The sequence below is a fragment of the Garra rufa genome, chromosome 18 (genome assembly GCF_049309525.1).
Source record: "Garra rufa chromosome 18, GarRuf1.0, whole genome shotgun sequence".
Taxonomy (NCBI): Eukaryota; Metazoa; Chordata; class Actinopteri; order Cypriniformes; family Cyprinidae; genus Garra; species Garra rufa.
This window is the reverse complement of record NC_133378.1, coordinates 5,462,367-5,482,451: the sequence shown is the minus strand read 5'-3', so window position 1 is coordinate 5,482,451 and position 20,085 is coordinate 5,462,367. Positions and strand designations below refer to the sequence as shown.

Here is a 20,085-nt window from a genome sequence, read left to right as displayed (position 1 = left end):
CAATAAAACATTCAGTTTCCACGGAGGTTAAATTTCTAAACACCAGTTAGGAGCACTAATAGTGTGGGTTACACAAACATTACAGAGAGCGTGTTCATGCATTCAAATATCTGAATGCCACTGACAATGGCCTTTGATTAGCCGCACACGTTTCCACAAAAGCAAAGCTCTCTGGAGCAGCAGCAGCTCAGACAGCGCCTGCGTTTGAATCCTAAAGTGATTATGAAGCAGAACAACAAACCAGAGCAGAAACAGAGAGTAATTAACAGAGCAGAAGGCATGTGATGTTGATTGACGGGTGTGGATTGGCACCTTCTGAATCTCTGGGTTAAGGATCTCCCTCGGGCCCTTTTCGAAACGATCTACATTCATGGCACTGGAAGGTGAAAGGGTCAAAAGAATGCATTTTAAATAGATTTCGCTCCAATTAAATCTTTGCATGTGTATTTGTTTACATGCATTACAAACGGGCTTACCTTAATATAGATTTGACTGATAGTGTTTTTGTTGGACTGTATGGAAGGCTGATTTTTAGAGTACCCTGAAGGAGAAGCACACAGATCACAAATTATGTGAAATATGACATGGCGTAACATGACAGCAAGCCGGTATTCCTGGAGGCTACGACACCGGGTTTTATAACCGAGACCTTGTTGCTCATAGGAAAGTGACATTTAATAGCGTGTCACTGTGCTATTCAGGGTTTTTTAGGCATTTAGTCTTCACACACTGGCCTTTGAGAAAACAGAGCCAAACAATGCAGAGTCACTTCATGAAGAGGTCAATCTGTTATGTGAGTCACTGCACAGAGCAAAAGTGACACACACGCATGCTGTTACCTGTCACCGGCTGACTCACCGTCTTGCGCCAGAGGATGGCTCGATACTGTGGGATCCTCTGGTTGTTCTGGTCTGACAGAACCACAGACAGGAAGAAGGGGTTCTTCTCTGCATCCGTCCCCACATAGTTTTGATGAACTACAGATTGAAGGAAAAGCCATTCCAAATCAAACCTCAAAAAGCAATTTACATTGCTATTTGGTTTAAATGTGATGTATTTGAATATCTCAACATTAAAATACTCTACAGACAGCATTGGGAAGGTTACTTTGGAAATGTAACCGGTTACAGATTACCCAGACAAGTTACCCTATTGAAAATGTAAAACAGTTGAGGTCAAAAGATTACAGCCCCTATTCAGAATCTGCAAAATGTTAGTGTTTTTTTCAAAATTAGAGGAATCATACAAAATGCATGCTATTGCTTATTTAGTACTGACCTGGGGTCCGTTCTTCGTACCTCGCTTACTACATCCAAGATCAAATGACACATCCAAGATCAAATCATCGCGCTAACTATGAGCTCGCTATTCCGGTTCTCAGAACGCACCTGTTGTTGATGATTAGTATAGCTGGATGAAGTTATTTGAGATCACTGGGTGGCTTAAAAGGGGCTACGTATCGATAGTAGAAACATTGATCGGCAACTCTTTCATTGGTCGGCGAACATGACGAAGGAGCGCGCTCAGTATTTTTCTGCAGCAGAGCAAGAACTCTTGATTGAGGGATTTCAGGAGTTTCAGAGTTTAATTTATAATAATAATAATTTTAAAACGCAAGGGAAAACTGCAAAGGCTGGAAAAGCAAGGAGAGAGGGCTGGCAAAAAGTAGTGAACAAATTAAATGCGTTAATGCTGCCCATGTTACATGTTTTTTCCTTGATATGTTATTTTATTTTTATTTATATTTTTATTTTTTTATACACTACCGTTCAAAAGTTTGGGGTCAGTAAGACTTGTAATAGTCTTTAAAGAAGTCTCTTATGCTCATCAAGGCTGCATTTATTTGATTAAAAATACAGAAAAAACAGTAATATTGCAAAATGTTTTTACAATATAAAATAATGTTTTTTTTAAAATATATATTTTAACATACTTTAAAATAGAATTTATTCCTGTGATGAAAAGCTGAATTTTGATCAGCTGTTACTCCAGTCTTAAGTGTCACATGATCCTCAGAAATCATTCTAATATGCTGATTTATTATTAGAATGATCAATGTTGGATAATATTAACAGTTGTGCTGCCAAATATTTTTTGGAACCTGTCATTTCCCCCCCCCAGGATTCTTTCATGAATAACAAGTTTAAAAAGCACAGTGTTTATTCTCTATATATATATATATATATATATATATATATATATATATAACAATGTAAATTATTATAATAAATTTTTAATTATTAACTTAATACATCCTTGGTGAATAAAATTATTAATTTACTTTACTTATAATACTTTTCTTTTCCCACGTGAGTCAGTCCGCGTCAGTCGTGCTCTTTAACCAATCAGATGTGACCTCGCCATTTCAACCAATCATAACCCGCCAGGAGCGCAGCCTGAATCCTGTTTACATGAAATAAACCTGCTCCAGAGCAGGTTTAAGCTTGCGCACCTGTTGCTATGACAGCAAGTCCCAGATGAGCTTCGAAGAACCGAGCGATCCAAGATCACGCAAAATCGTCAGCAATCAAATCCAGCTAACTTAGTTAGCGACGTACGAAGAACGAGCCCCTGAATAAGATATTTCACATAAAAGATGTTTACATATAGTCCACAAGAGAAAATAATAGTTGAATTTACGAAAATGACCCCGTTCAAAAGTTTACACCCCCTTGATTCTTCATACTGTGTTCTTACTTGAATGAGCCACGGCTGTGTTTTTTTGTTTAGTGATGGTTGTTCATGAGTCCCTTGTTTGTCCTGAACTGCCTTCTGTTTTTCAGAAAAAATCCTTCAGGTCAATTTATTTAAATTCTTTGGTTTTTCAGCATTTTTGTGTATTTGAACCCTTTCCAATAATGACTATATGATTTTGAGATCCATCTTTTTACACTGAGGACAACTGAGGGACTCATATGCAACTATTACAGAAGGTTCACACACTTGCTGATGCTCCAGAAGGAAAAACCATGCATTTAAGGGGGGTGAAAACGTTTTGAATTTGAAGATCAGGGTAAATGTAACTAATTTTATCTTCTGGGAAACATGTAACCATCTACTGTAGTCTCTGAAGGGCAGTACTAAATTGAAAAAAAAAATATATAATATTTAGGCAAAATAAGAAAAATGTACACATCTCCATTCTTTTCAAATGTTTTCACCCCCCAGCTCTTAATGCATAATTTTTCCTTCTGATGTATCTGTCAGTATTTGAACCTTCTGTAATAGTTGCACATGAGTCCCTCATTTGTCCTCAGTGTGAAAAGATGGATCTCAAAATCAAGAATTCAAATACACAAAAATGCTGGAAAACTAAAGAATTTGTGGGACCTGAAGGATTTTTCAGTTTAACTGTTCAGGACAAACAAGGGACTCATAAACAACTATCACTAAACAAAAACACTGTGGATCATTCAGGTAACAACACAGTATTAAGAATCACGAGGATGTAAACTTTTGAACAGGGTCATTTTTATAAATTCAACTAATATTTTCTCCTGTGGACTATATGTAAACATCTTTTATGTGAAAAATCTTTTTCAGGTCAGTACTAAATAAACAATAACATGCATTTTGTGTGATCCCTCTTATTTTGGTAAAATAATTAACATTTTGCAGATTCTGAAAGGGTGATGTAAACTTTTGACCTCAACTGTAAGTCTATTTAAATTACTTTATTAATGTAACTGATTACATTTGACTACTTTTTGATTACCTTTCTAAATTTCTAATTAATGATTTCAAATGTTAATCATTTTCAAACATTTAAACTAGGCAGGATTAAAGTAGTACACAATACTGATTACTGTCAGACTCCAGTTCACTTAATGTACAGTGTGAATCATTGTTGTTGGTAAGTGAAACTGGACTGTATTTCATGACCAATGACCTTTGCATAATGCAAGTTCTTTATGGTTATTTTCTTTTCTGAATAATGTAACTAGTGCCACCTTAATGTGCTGCCTGCACAATGATGCTGATAGATGCCACACAAAGTGTTGTGACAATGTGAACTGTCCTCAGAGACGTGACTGTGAAGATGCTTGTTTATTTAGATCTATTCATCGCACAACAGAATAAGAGGGAAAGAGGAAAGAAGGGATGGAAGCCTGCTGTTTGAGGAGAATATTTTGGACTGAGACAGACCAGGTTTACAGACAGAAGACAAATGAAAAGAGGCTGAAATCCAATTAGAAGACAAGATCTGGTCTGTCTCTGCATCTCCACCCTTCCTCTGTAGCACATTCGGTCTCTCTCCCTCTCTCTCATTCAATCTCTCTCTCATTGAATAAAAGGTATTTTGCAGTGATTTAAATCAATTAAAGGGATATAATGCAGCATCTGCCTTGAGAATGTGTGCGGGAACAACAGTGTTTGTATTTTTGTGTGAGGAAGGGAGGTAAAGAAAAACTGAGTCAAGAAAAGGGGAATGATGAAGCATATTGCAGAATGGTAAGCATTGTCAGAGTACTTTATACTCTGAAACTACTAGTATTTGGTGCTCCATTCTCCTTAGCATAAAAATGCAAACATTGGAAAATTGTTAATTTTAAAGTAAAGACTTGTATCGCTTAATATAACATAAATTATGTCTCTTACTGAAATATGTAGTAGAAAACCCATGAAATATTTATATTATTTAAAATAAAATACTGACAGGATGCCACATTGTGCGGCTTTGGCTATAATTTTCAGTCAAGATTAACAAGAAAATCAGTGTAAGTCTTTAATGCTTTTCTAGCAATATGAAGAGGAAAAAAGAATGGTAAGATGCCTGTGGACAAATAAAATTCCTAAAGAGCTACGTCTTTGTTCTCTCCACTTTAAGCCTGATGCCTTTGAGGCTTTTAGTAGACCACAGCTACTGAAAAAGCTTACAAACAGCAGAGACAAGAAATGCTAGATGCCATCCTGGCTGGACGTAAACATGCCTACGTTTGTCACAGCCAAATTTGGTTTAAGCGTACACTTACATCTATCAACACCTGTTAGTTCTTTTAGTAGCTGTGTTCATCATTTCATTATTTTATGTTCCGAGTTGTGTTGTGGTAAAAATAGCAACAGGTAGCGCCAGTAGCTCATCAAGTGCAATCATTTCACGTCATAATGGCGCCCCCATAGTCCAAAATATGTATAAATCTCTGTGGATATTTTAATATCGTAAATCTTTCAAGGGTTTTCTATTACATATTTCAGTAAGACATTACTTACGTTATATTAAGCCATACAAATCTTAATACCCGGGGTTCCCTTTAAAATAAAATGGAACTTTGTATAAGAACTCAAATCCCAACCCTACTTTGACAAATGTGCTCAATTGCGTTTAAGTTTTTAATTCCCATAAATAAATAAAATGTCATTTCTCAAAACAGTCTAATGCTCTTCATAACGTTGTGTTGAGTAAAAAGAAATCAAATCCAAACATGAATATCTGTGAATGTACAGTATACGTAATTTGCAAATATGTGTGTGTGTGTGTTTTTGTGACATATCAGGACACAAATTGGTGTAATAACATGGGTATGACATAGGTATTACAAGGAGAGGGTGACTTATGAGGACATTGCCCATGTCCCCACTTTTCAAAAGGCTTATAAATCATACAGAATACGTTTTTTTGAGAATGTAAAGATATGCACAGTCTCCTGTGAGGGCTAGGTTTAGGTGTAGGGAAGGTGTAGGGTGATAGCAAATATCGTTTGTACAGTATAAAAACCATTACGTCTATGGAATGTCCCCACAATTCACAAAAACAAACATGTGTGTGTGTGTATGTGTGTGTATGTGTGTGTGTGTGTGTGTGTGTGTGTGTGTGTGTGTGTGTGTATACTCTTGGCAGTGGAATCCCACCTTTTCCCAGGAAGTACTTGAAGTACCATCTGGTGTGATACTCTGGGTTCTCCAAATGGACGTCAGTTCTCCTCCATGTTCCAGGCGTGTAGTCAGAGGTCTACAGAAAAGCCCCACCAAGAGTTTAACCAATCAGATTATTTTTAAACTTGTCCTGTAACATTTTCATTGGCCCCAACAAAACATTTATCAATATTTATTTTTAGCTATGTATTTTTGCAAGAAATATATTTAATATACAACTATAATGTTTTATATTATAATATATAATATTATTCACTAAATTTCACAAGTTTCCTTTCCAATTTTTGTTTATACACAAGGATATTCTTCCTTTACAAAAAGACAATGTACAAGAAGCTGTAAGTAATACAGCTATAATGTTACTTCATAATCACATTTCGACTGAAGAATTATGGCATATAATGTAAAACATCCCAGCAGGTACCGGACGTCAACGTTGGACAGACGTCGCATTTTGGTTGATTATAAAAATCATGTTGACGTCTGTATTTGACGTTGATTTAACATTGGATTTTGGCAACAAAATATAATGTCAGCTGATGATGGTATTGGACACAAATTGAATTTCAATTGACATTGAATTTACATTGGTAATCCGCCTTTACAACTGAAATTTAATCAAATATCAATGTCTTATGATGTTGAGTGCCTGCTGGGATTACAGATTTTTTAAATTTTTTTGAAATAGTTTCTTCTGACAAGCTGAGTATCATGAATATCACAAGAAATGTAAGTCAGCTACACTGTAAAAAAATGCTGGATTAAAAACAACCCAGCGCTGGCTGAAATATGGACATTTAGATGGATGTTAGATGTTTAGCCCATCCTTCTGGGTAGTTTTATTTAACTCGACTATTGCTTAAAATAGCTATATTTCATGCTTAAAATGTACCCACAAAAGGTTGGAAATGAATATTTATTAAGTTGAATAAATCATAATTAAAGCATTAGTTCACTAACAAATTCCAATTGATATTTTCACGCTGACAAATTGTAAACAACGCAATGTAAACAACAGCCTTCCTATAAACTCACAGAACCCTTATCACTATGGTGACTGTCCACCCTAAATCATTAACAACCAATCAGAGGTCTGTATTGGTGGGATAAAGCATTGGAGGTTGTCATAGCTACAGTCTGGTGCTTGAAATGAAAAGGACAAGTGGATGGAGGAAAAGAGAGAGAGAGGAAAAAAGAGGGAGAAAAGGAGAGCAAGAACATTGGGGACTGATTGAATTACTTGGCTTCGATTGTTGTTTTTGCTGATGCATGTGTGTTTCATTGAAACACCTACAGACATGCTCACAAAACACAAAAGCTGGCAGTTTTGATTTGTTGCTCACTGCCAGATGAATACATCAGTTCTCTCTCTTTTCTTCATCCTTCCTCCCACTTCTTTTAATCTGTGCTGCTCTTCCTGTCCACCTTCACTTCTTACGCATGTATTTACATACATTGTATCGCCCCCGTGCCTGCAGTGCTGCGCCGACTTGAACCCACAGCCATCAGTATGCATGAGGATGACTTCAAAACCTTGTTCAATCTTTCCATGGTCACGAGAACTTCAACAATTGTAGGGCTGTTTAACCTCTAGCCCGGAAATTTTCATAATAGTTTCGTAACACTTTCGGGTCTATTACAATCCATCAAGTACCGTGCACGCACACACATTTCAGACTGTACAATATTTCTTAAGTATCTTACCTCATCTATTGAACCGTTCTCCACTCTGAATCTCCCAGCTCTCTGTATGGCCCCATCTGCATCGCTGGAGATGAGCTGAGAAAAAAAAAGACAGATATGACCATGAGACCACCTGCATCATAGAGTCCAGTTGTGGCCAAAAGTTTTGAGAATGACACAAATATTAGTTTTCACAAAGTTTGCTGCTAAACTGCTTTTAGATCTTTGTTTCAATTGTTTCTGTGATGTACTGAAATATAATTACAAGCACTTCATATGTTTCAAAGGCTTTTATCGAAAATTACATGACATTTATGCAAAGAGTCAGTATTTGCAGTGTTGGCCCTTCTTTTTCAGGACCTCTGCAATTCGACTGGGCATGCTCTCAATCAACTTCTGGGGCAAATCCTGACTGATAGCAACCCATTCCTTCATAATCACTTCTTGGAGTTTGTCAGAATTAGTGGGTTTTTGGTTGTCCACCCGCCTCTTGAGGATTGACCACAAGTTCTCAATGGGATTAAGATCTGGGGAGTTTCCAGGCCATGGACCCAAAATTTCAACGTTTTGGTCCCCGAGCCACTTAGTTATCACTTTTGCCTTATGGCACGGTGCTCCATCGTGCTGGAAAATGCATTGTTCTTCACCAAACTGTTGTTGGATTGTTGGAAAAAGTTGCTGTTGGAGGGTGTTTTGGTACCATTCTTTACTCATGGCTGTGTTTTTGGGCAAAATTGTGAGTGAGCCCACTTCCTTGGATGAAAAGCAACCCCACACATGAATGGTCTCAGGATGCTTTACTGTTGGCATGACACAGGACTGATGGTAGCGCTCACCTTTTCTTCTCCGGACAAGCCTTTTTCCAGATGCCCCAAACAATAAGAAAGAGGCTTCATCAGATATGAATATGACTTTGCCCCAGTCCTCAGCAGTCCATTCGCCATACATTTTGCAGAAGATCAATCTGTCCCTGATGTTTTTTTTTGGAGAGAAGTGGCTTCTTTGCTGCCCTTCTTAACACCAGGCCATCTTCCAAAAGTCTTGGCCTCACTGTGCGTGCAGATGCGCTCACACCTGCCTGCTGCCATTCCTGAGCAAGCTCTGCACTGGTGGCACTACGATCCCGCAGCTGAATCCTCTTTAGGAGACGATCCTGGCGCTTGCTGGACTTTCTTGGACGCCCTGAAGCCTTCTTAACAAGAATTGAACCTCTTTCCTTGAAGTTCTTGATGATCCTATAAATTGTTGATTTAGGTGCAATCTTAGTAGCCACAATATCCTTGCTTGTGAAGCCATTTTTATGCAACGCAATGATGGCCGCACGCGTTTCTTTGCAGGTCACCATGGTTAACAATGGAAGAACAATGATTTCAAGCATCACCCTCCTTTTAACATGTCAAGTCTGCCATTTTAACCCAATCAGCCTGACATAATGATCTCCAGCCTTGTGCTCGTCAACATTCTCACCTGAGTTAACAAGACGATTACTGAAATGATCTCAGCAGGTCCTTTAATGACAGCAATGAAATGCAGTGGAAAGTTTTTTTCGGGATTAAGTTAATTTTCCTGGCAAAGAAGGACTATGCAATTCATCTGATCACTCTTCATAACATTCTGGAGTATATGCAAATTGCTATTATAAAAACTTAAGCAGCAACTTTTCCAATTTCTATGTATGTAATTCTCAAAACTTTTGGCCACGACTGTACATAGTAAAACTATACAGTAGGATCCAAAGTCTAGTCAAATGCATTTCTCTAAATTATTATTACTAATTAAATTATCGGTATAACAATTAGAGTAAGAAATTGTACTGTAATTGTCCTTTTTGCTTTAATCTGTCACTCTATATGCTTACGAACATTCATAAGCTTGGGGTCAGTAAGGTTTTGTTTTGTTTTATTATTTTTCGCAAGGATGATTTACATCCCTCAAAAGACTTTTACATCTGTTACAAATGATTTCTGTTTCAAAAATGCAGTTTTTAAGGTTTCCACAAAGAAATATAGCAAACTGTTTTCTACATTGATAATAATAATAAATGTTTTTTCTGTACACTTAAGCAAACCCATATTTGAAGAAAGTGTTTATTAAATGTTCATTTACTGACCATAAATGTTCCAACCTATTCTGGGTTCATTTTAAGCAAGAAATATAGCATTTTTTTAAACAATAGTTGATTTAAATTAAACTACCCAGAAGGTTGGGTTAAACATTTAACTCAGTCCTATATTTAAAGGTTGTATCAGCGATTTCTAGCCTGAAACATAAAGTGTCAAATTCAGCTGACCTTTCATCACGATCCGCTCGCTGCCTGCCCCATAAATTGTCTGTGAAAAAAAACGCGTCTCTGTGGTCAGCCTAGGGTCCGAGATATGCCAAAAAAACAATCGGCACTACCAACCTTTCCACAGATAAACGAACAGTGTTCCAACCAATCAGCGTCAGGGGTTTGGTGTTGTGGACTTTCGCTCCGCCTCCCTCACATCCCTGAACCAGTAGGAAAGTCCACACCACCAAACCCCTGACGCTGATTGGTTGGAACACGGTTTGTTTATCTGTGGAATAGTTGATAGCGTCGATTGTTTTTTTTTTGGCATATCTCGGACCCTAGGCTGACCAGAGAGACGCAGTTTTTTCACAGACAATTTATGGGGCCGGCAGCGAGCGGATCGTGAAGAAAGGTCAGCTGAAATTGACACTTTATGTTTTAGGCTAGAAATCGCTGATACAACCTTTAAAAAAAACTGATTTTAGAGTGCATTTTTATGGTAAAATAAGCCAGCATTTGCTCTGTCCGAAATTTACCCAACACAGGGTTGCCAAATAACCCAGAAATTGTTGTTTTTAACCCAGCATTTTCATTTTTATTAGAATGAATTCTGAAGGATTATGTAACTCTGATGACTGAAGTAATGGCTGCTGAAAATTTAGCATTGCCATCACAGGAATAAAATACTGTAAATTACACTTTTAAATAGGGCTGTGCAATTAATCGCAATCGCAAAAAAATCGCGATTTAAGCACATGCGATTTCTAAACCGCACAAGGCTGCGATTTTATCTATCCCCCCAACAGCACCTCAGCCCCCCTTGAACGTCAAGTTCATTTTATTTTCGATATAGCGCCACATCACAATATAGAAGTCATTTAAGGTTATCTTTCCTATAGAACAGGGCTATACATAGTTCTTTTATTAAACATACTAAATTGCCTTATGTTATTTATCTTATTTACACTAAGGCATGTCATTTCTGTATCTTCATGGTCGCGTGATTACAATGTCTCCTCCAAGAAAACACGGACTGGATCGCGGACTCCATTCATAAAAACCTAATTTACTATAGCGCGGAATGCCACGTAATTCGTCGATTTTTGGATTAATAAATCAAAAGTTGGTCTGTCACTTAATTCAAATCGCGATATGGACTAGTGTCTGTGAAAACTGAAGTGCAAAAAGACCGTTTTAATATGAATCCTGCATGTTCCGTTTGCTTCTGTATGTATGAATGGTGGAGACGCGTTTTATTTCTTTACTACATGCAGACTGAATTACACACGTGACGCTCCCGCTAATTTTTGGCATTTGCATCTCACATGAACAGATAAACTCAATCGCCAAATCGCTGCTGTGAGTTTCACTTTTACCGTTTCATTTGAGAAAACTAGCATCACATACACACAAAAACTTCACTGCAACCTGTCAAAATAAAAGTACGGTTTAACATGTAACAGAACAATATTAGTCCTGTATTACTTTTGTACAGTATAATGTAGGTGTTTATATATTCCTATTTAAATAATTTACATAAAACAATATATATGATAAAAAAATATTACAACAAGATTAACCACTTAATTATTATTTAAACGTTTTAAACTGAATATAATTTTTCTTCCACGCATTGATTTTAACAGTAAATTTCTGTTCTAAAAAAAAAAAAAAAAAAAAAAAAAAAGCAAAAGATTTTTGAACCCTCAAAATGTTAAAGTTTAGAGTTTTGGACTTATTTTTCCACTGAAATGAATGTATTCGTTATTGCACAAAGTAGGCTAAAGTACCGGGAAAAAAAGTAAAATGGCTTATTTATTTTATGTTGTCTGTTTTAAAGACAATTTTACTACAGTTTTGTTTATTAAACTTAATACTATGTTATTTCATGGTGAAATGTTTTGTTATGCACTTCTTGTGCACTGAATACATTTAGAATGTATGTATGTAGCTTGTTTGAAAAAGCAAAAAAAAAAAAAAAAATCGCAAATAAAAACGCAATCGCAATATTCGTTCAAAAAATCGCAATATGATTATTTTGTCCATATTGCACAGCCCTACTTTTAAATATAATAAAATAAAAAGGGAAAACAACATTTGCATAATATCAACAACAAACGTTTGAATAGTGGCGTATATAACATTCATGTTTTGAATATTCTGACCTTTAATTAAAATGGGGCTAGATTTACTAAACAGGAGAAATTAGTATGATAACGCAGTCCTATAAAAGTGTCAAAGTTCTACAATTGATATAGTGACAATGCACAAATATAATAAAGAACACAAATGCAGCCAGATCATTTTCATAAATATAACATAATCTACTGTACCAAGAGGAGTGCAAACTGGTGTAGAGCTGAGAACCAGGTGTAATCTACTAACAACACAGGCACAAAATTGGTTAAGACATACTTTTGTGTGTTAAATAATGGTGCAAATATTAGTAAATTGACTACTGCAAACCTTATGTAAATGACCTTACTCAAATCACTAAAGTATTCTTCTCCAAGAAATTTTGCTTCTGAAAAGGCCACTCTTACAAATGAAATATGGTTAGCCATGAAACGTACTATAAAAAACAATTTTTTGAGTTAACTTAAAATAATTTGTTACCCCACTGCCTTAATTTGAAGTTCAGTCAACTCAAAACGTTTTAGTCAACTTGAAATGTTAAGTTGTGCTAAGTGACAACTTGGATATTTGAGTTAATTCAAATTAAAATTTTAAGGCAGCTGGGTAACAAACACAGCTTTTAAGTTTAACAAACCTATTTTTTTGTTTAGTCAAGTGTTGGGGGTAACATTACAAGTAACATAATCAGATTACTTTTTCAAGTAACGCAAAGTGACATATTACTTTTTAATTACTTTTTCAAATAAGTAACGCCAGATACTTTGTTTTCCCATTTATTGACTGACAGGTATCCTGTCCCCATGGTGCTCTGTAAACATGTTATTAGTTCTAGATTAAATGTAAACATGCATTTACTAATCTTATTTGCAAAAAAACAAAAACAGATAGTCCTCAAAATGAATAAAAACAAACTCTGAATATGACACAAAGCTGCTATAATTAAATATGTTAAAAAACACAAATCCTTTATGTATTTAATCCCATTTTATCCCCTATGATGATCCAATTCAACCATACTAATAAGCAAAAATTACTTTAGTTAAGTTAACATTTGTGCTTCCATTTTTTATTGCTGAAAATTGTTGAACTTTATTCTCCTGCATTCTTCTGTACAGATCTAAATTTACTTTTCCTTCAGCCTAAGGTGTATTTATTTTACTTTTTGGTGTGAAAGGGCTTTTACATTTGATAAAAATTTAACTTTTTATATTAAAAACAAACAAGCCCTGTCTAGATTTAAAAAGTAACGCAAAAAAGTAACATAACGCATTACTTTCCATAAAAAGTAACTTAAGGAACTTAATTAGTTACTTTTTTAGGGAGTAACGCGGTATTGTAATGCATTACTTTTAAAAGTAACTTTCCCCAACACTGGTCAACTCTGTATGTCACTTAGTACAACATTTCAAACTGACTAAACTTAAGTTGACGGAACTTAAAATTTGAAGGCAGCAGGGTAACAAATTATTTTAAGTTGATTCCACAAATTATTTTTTATTGTTTTTAACAGTACTACACAACTTTGTTTGCTAATGTTTCACCATGTCTTTAGTAAATCCTGACAGTAGTTTTTAACACAAAAGGATGATTTGTGCTGACATCTATTGAGCACTGTTTTTTTTTAACTTTCTAAAAATTTGTATTACTTTTTTTGGTAAACTTTTGGGCCTCACTGTCACTCTCTTCCTCTTTTTTATCTTGGATGAATCTCTTTATTGAACTGTCTTCAGTTCTTTCTTTTTTTTTAAACAAAAGGTTAAGCCACAATCAAAGCAGTCTGAGACTGCTTTAGAGATGCTCATAAAAAGACACAAGAGAGACAAGACAGCATATAGCTAATCTGCTGTGACATACACTCAACACAGACACACACAGATGACTCTGTTTACATGAAAACCCTTTAATATGAATGCAGAAACAGCTGCACACACAATCAGAGACTAATTACAGGCAAGTAATCCCTGTGTGCAGCATTGATCACTTCATCTGTGGACACCTACTCACACACACACACACACACACACACACACACACACACACACACACACACACGCGTCTGTTTGTTTTAGCACGTATTTGTAAGAGAAGTATTCTCACTGTAAGTCTATCTACACAGATATTGTGTGTATGTGGGACAATCTCTTGCACCTGACACAATGTAATCTGGTCTTTGCAGTAAAATTGCAACATCCCCCCAGATGGAACAATGTTGGTTGCTAGGCAACAGAACACAGAACCTCTCCCATTTCCTTTTTCTTCAGTCACCTTGTTTTCCTCCTCACATTTCTCCCACCTTTCTTCTCCACCTGTTGGTCTGTCTCCCTCTCCTTCTCTTTCTCTTCCCTCTTCTCTGTATCTGGCAGACCAAACTGCTAAAAACAGACTGCAGCTGCACTGCACCTAGACTAGCTGTAAGGGTGTGAGATTGTCGTTGTATGTATTTGAGTGCGTGTGTGTGGCAGATGGTCTGCCTTGGCCTCAGAATGCCAAAAGTCCATGCAGAACATTCTAGACAGATTCTTGCAATCATACTAATCACTTAATAAGCACTCATTTGGTGTCCTAGTTGAGATAAATCAAGACCAAAGTGGAAAAAGCAGTAAAGTTGTTCTTTACATAAGCGCATGCTAAGTTAGTGAAGAAAACAAAATTCTGCTTTCCTCAAATATCTGAATATGATGCTTCTGTTCTTCTGATTAATCATATGTATTAGTATTGGGTATTTTGGTGTATATTGACATCTCCATATAGTGGACTTCTATAGTGCCCACGAGTTTGAATGTCCAAAATGCAGTTGCAATGCAGCTTCAAAGGGCTCTAAACAATCCCAGCCGAGGAATAAGGGTTGGCCATTTTCTAAAAATATAAAAAATTAAAATTTATGTATATAGTATGAACTTTTTAACATCAAATGCTCATCTCGTCTGTCAAAAAACTCCATCTCATTTTCTCCTCCAACTTAAATCGTCTTACATCGCTGCAGAAGTACCGACCCAGTGCAAGTAAACATGCAAAGAAGGTCAAACATCCTTTACAAAAAAGGTAAGACAGCAATGATTTGAAGTTGGAAAAGAAAATGAGGTGGGAGTTTTTCGACATAAAACTGTTGACCCAGATTACACAGAGTACGCATGCGCATTGCAGATCTACACAAGACAAGCATTTGAGGTAAAAATGTATATCCAAGTTATTGGTTTTAATCTGGCACCTGATGCTAATTCCCTTAATTACATGACTAACCCTATTTAACTGGCAGCATTCCTTCAATTTTTACTTAGATTGTAAAATGGTGGGTTGCTGTAAGGTGACTGAAACCCTGTGACAGGAGGCTGTCCAAATAATGGCCAAAGGGATGACACTTTCAGCCACTGCAAGAGAAGTTGTTCATTCCAAATCTGTGATTTCTTGAATATTGTAGGTTTACAATAACAGTAATTCTCTCGTAATAACAGTAAGACTCTCAATGGGGAATTGGTTCAGCACTGCAGCTGGAATTGCTTGCCAGAACAGGGTAAGGAACAACTTTAATTTGTTTTGTCTGAAGGAAAACATTTTGCTTGGTATCAAACCAGGGAAAGACTGAACCCTGAGTGTGTAAAGAAAACAGTGAAAGGTGGAGAAGGAAGTGTCATGGTTTGGGGGATGTTATACAGCTACATGGCAGGGTGAATGCAAATATTTATCAAAATGTTTCTGCAAAATTTGAGCTCGGTGGAATATTAAAGCCTAATTAGTTTTAAATTAAATGCACACCAAGTGCAAAACAGTGGTAGGTATATTATTAAAAGGTTTTGTTGATAAAATTTAATAATGTTCGAAAACGAATGCAGTGGATCTAAACCCTTGAGACACCTTGACATTTGCTCATGACACATGCCTATGATACACAGCATCCCCTCTAATGGACTTGCGCATCCGAGGAATCTACTTTCACCACACAGAGACACAATTATGTGTCTCGAAAGATCGTCTTTTTCATTTGCCAGTGACATTCTTTGGTGTTATTAACGTGTTTTGATAAATGCCATGAGGTTAATGATAGCAGGATAATAACAGGACAGTCTACCAAACTCAGGCAAAAGTTCACTCACAAATATCAGAGAATCATGAGACAAAGTGCAAGAAAGAAAGAGCACAAGGGAATCAATGCTATTGTGACTGGGATGTAACATTGATCTTTTTAGAGAGCTTCTGTATGTGTTCTCATGCCTCACACAATAGAGCGAGAGAGAGGCAGAGAGACAGATGAGATGAGGAAAGAATATGGAGAGAGAAACAAATGGAGACTGCAAAACAGAAAATCTCAGAGAAAAACAAAAGAAAACATTTCCATAATCTAAATCAGTCCACACTGTGGAATGAAGCTTTGGAAGAAACAGGTTTTTACAATGAGACCATCAAACAAAGGCCTGCAATTACCAGTCTTTTCATTTTTTGGAAGTGCTAGGAAATTAATCACCGCAAGTTTTGTGCTACTTAAACTTCTTTTTGCTACTTAAACAATTTAATTGCAAACAAATTAAAATGAAAAGTATAAACCCAGTTAGCACAGCCTGAGGTGGAATATCAACCTAGGCTCATTGGAAAAACTCCAAAAATGTACCTATACTGTACATACAGTTCACTTCTGAATTGTCGCAATATAGTAAACATTAATGTTTCATTTCACTTCTCATTTTACAATGAGCCCAGGTTAGGAATACTTTCATACAGTATTACTTTATAACACAGACATGCAGCTATGGATGAATGCCTGAGGAGCCGCTTCCTGTGGCCTTTTGGCGAGTGGTGGACCTTTCTTTTTAAAGTGTAAGGAGCACAGGTTGCAGCAGTGACATCAAACAAGCAACATTTTGTGTGATTGTATTTTTCTGTGTGTTAGTTGTGAAGTAGCCAACATTCTCTGTATAATACATACACATGAACTTGTACACAAAAGCTAAATGAACATCTACCTGCACAATGAGAGGGAAAGAAGAGAGAGGGAGAAGAAATGATATAACAGGTTTTAGTTGAGTTATATTTAACAAAACAAAGGATTTCCCATGAACACATACCCACACATACTGAAAATGAACAAATCATGCTGACTTGATTTATATAAGTGCGCTTTTCTTTCCCACGCAAGGCATTTCTCACTAGAACTACTCACAAAGTCTTTGACAAGTGGTCTGAGCTCTCAGATAACTTTCAGACAATCCGTAAGTGAAATAAATGCATTCAGCAAAACTGTGTCCCATCCCATGTCCCATCTTTTGAACAGTCGTGTGAAAGTGACCCACCCACAGCATTGGACGCAGTGCGCGTGAGTCACTCTTGATGCTTCATATGAAAGAGCTGCAGGCAACATGTTCCACTGAGCCCAACATGCTAATTTTACACACCGCAGTCATTCGGCAGCCAACCCTCCCTCTGCTCAGCATATGTGTGTGGGGTTTGAAGGCGTTTAAACTTGGTTAGAATCAAATAATTATAATAAGAGCAATAAGTCAGAGGCAGAGGCATACTGGGAGATGCGTATGTGTCATCATGCAGCATTATTAGAAATTTTGATATAGCCAGAGGGAGGCCCTCATGACAATATGCATGTTTAATTCTCCAGTCAACTGTGTCATTATAGCGATATCAATGTAAGTTAATTCAAACAGTAACCTTTCAAAATCAGGGTCATCTTTAACAGCTGAAGAAATAGTCTCAGAAAATAATACCTATATTTATACACTACTAAACGGCATAGTACCTGCAGGCAAATGTGGAGATACAGCTCCTCCTATTTTTATATTAATTGCATTTACATTTATTTTATTACAGCCAAAGGTGCTTGCTGAAAACCAAAGCATATTTTTGTACACCAGAACATGATGGCTGTGTCTGAAACATAAAGCTGTTGCTCATTGGAATAATGTGCCTCTAAATCTTTGCAAAAATCAAAGTACCTATATTTATAGGGTACAGCGGGGCTAAAGGCACACCCTAAGAAAAACAAAACTTTTCACTGGACCCAAAGTGTATGATTGCAGACAAATATATACACTGGGTAAAAGGCACACAATATTGATACACATACTTAAAGATAAAATAATGTTTTTTTTTTCAATAATGTCTAAGTACTAGTACTAGTACTATTTTCTGCTTATTTTGATAAAACAATGTACAAAAAAATATACTGTCATTAAAATGTTAATATAAAACAATAATTTTAAAATTCAGAAACAAAATCATTTTAAAATGTAAAGATTCTGAAAGCACTGAACAAGATCCCATAGTAATTTAATATAGATTTATAGTAGTAACAACAAATGATATATTGTTATATCATATGATGAGATAGACACCCAACATAATGATATTTGCCATCTGAACCAAACAATGTCATGTCAACAAATAGAAAATTCAGCCTTCTATTAATTATCATGTTAACTATTGTGCCTACGGCTGTAACGTCCCAGGCGATTAGTCAATTAATTGGTCGATACGGTCTGGTTCGATCAAAATTCTGATTGGTCGATTTTTTGCCGTGCTCATTTCATCAGGTGGAAAGCACTAATTGCTAATGTGGGTGTTTTCCGAACACCCCTGTTTCACAGGTAACGGTCTGTTTTCAGAACACCCCCATTGTTTTCACTTTTTTTGGATTAGCCCAACCCACTGGAGAAGAGAGACAGATAAGTAGGCTTTAGAAGGTTTGATGCTGAATATTATTTATTTAATAATAAGCTAGAGGACTCAGCGGTTTGGAACACATATCAATATACATCAGTCCTATTCTAACATGTCAACAACAAAAAAATCGACAGTGTGGCAGCATTTTGTTAAAATTAATAACGGGAAAAAGGTTGAATGCAAAGTTTGCAAGCAACAGTTTGCCTTCCACAGCTCGACGACAAACATGACGTATCATCTGAAAGCGGTAAGCTAACTTGTCTGCGTTAGGCTGCCCTGTCTGTTTTTGAGTAGGCTACATGAACATATCAGAATTGGCATATTTCAATATTTTAGTGTAATAATCGTCTTATAACTGCAGGCGCACACATCCGTAATGACGGTAGAATCCCCCAGACAAACCCAGACCACGCTGGATTTTAAGCCTCCTTTATCATCCAAACGGAAAAATAATATTACGGAAGGAATTGTTAACTTTATTGCTCAGGATATGAGGCCCATTGCTGTTGTGGAGGGCCAAGGTTTTAAGAACTTGTTAAAAGTTCTTAAAAAGTTGGATATACAGCGCCAGCTTTAAGTCTATTCGTGTCTCAGCCGCGAAGCTGAGCTCTGTTCAGCCTCGCTCTGTGCGAGCTGCGCAGAGCGGCTGAAATGATAGTGTCTGACAGTTATACTTATAACCAGGGTTCGAATTACGGGGGAGCTAAGGGGAGCTCGGCTCCCCTGAAAAGGACATGGGCTCCCCTGAAAAGGACATGGGCTCCCCTGAAAGCCTACTTTGAGACATTTAGGGGGAGCTCTAAAACACTTTACATTTTTTGTGTCGCATATAGATTTTGATTTTCTGTACATTAAGGTTCCTGAAATAAATGATGATATTAAAAATGTAACAATGTTGTGTGTTTATTCGCTCATTACATTACTATTTCCGAACACTATTTTCCGCTGTCTCCTGCTGTGACCATACATGCGTGGCGGCGCTGCACTGAAATTACTACGTTTACGTCACCACTTGAACTTCTCACTGAGTTGGTATTTGAATGTTAGCTTAACTTCAACACTTGGAACACTCTGTGGATACTAATAAGAATGTCAAAAATAAAGCAGCCAAACCTCAGTCAATTTGGATTTACAAAACAAACGAAGAGGAGTGATGACAGTGCACCAGCTACAACAAATAACTTAGCTTGCCGGTGTTACCGCCGCATCTGTCAAACAAGGTGCTAGCGTTTTGAAGTAAACGGTTTACTAAGGCTACGTTTACATTAATCCGGATACATTTGAAAACGGAGTTTTCATTTTAAAACGCTCTCCGTCCACACTCGCGTTTCCAAGCGTTTTCCAAAAGTTTCTCATCCACACTGAAACGTAGGAAAACATCAAATTCGCCTTACTGCGCATGCGTAAAGCCTCCAAAATTATACAGACGTAATAAGTTTTCACGCAATTCTTCTGGC

General features: G+C 36.7%; 1 protein-coding gene across 1 annotated transcript in view; it reads right to left on the bottom strand.

Annotated features, from left to right (window-relative positions):
• LOC141291473 (GTPase-activating Rap/Ran-GAP domain-like protein 3) overlaps nt 1–20,085 on the bottom strand; it is a 59,524-nt gene that overhangs the window by 23,116 nt on the left and 16,323 nt on the right. Inside the window, exons 3-7 of the mRNA XM_073823634.1 lie at nt 7,579–7,653; nt 5,851–5,950; nt 859–977; nt 477–541; nt 313–376 (exon numbers count right to left, since the gene is read on the bottom strand). Coding sequence (XP_073679735.1) covers nt 313–376; nt 477–541; nt 859–977; nt 5,851–5,950; nt 7,579–7,653 — 423 coding nt within the window. The remainder of the gene's footprint in view (nt 1–312; nt 377–476; nt 542–858; nt 978–5,850; nt 5,951–7,578; nt 7,654–20,085) is intronic.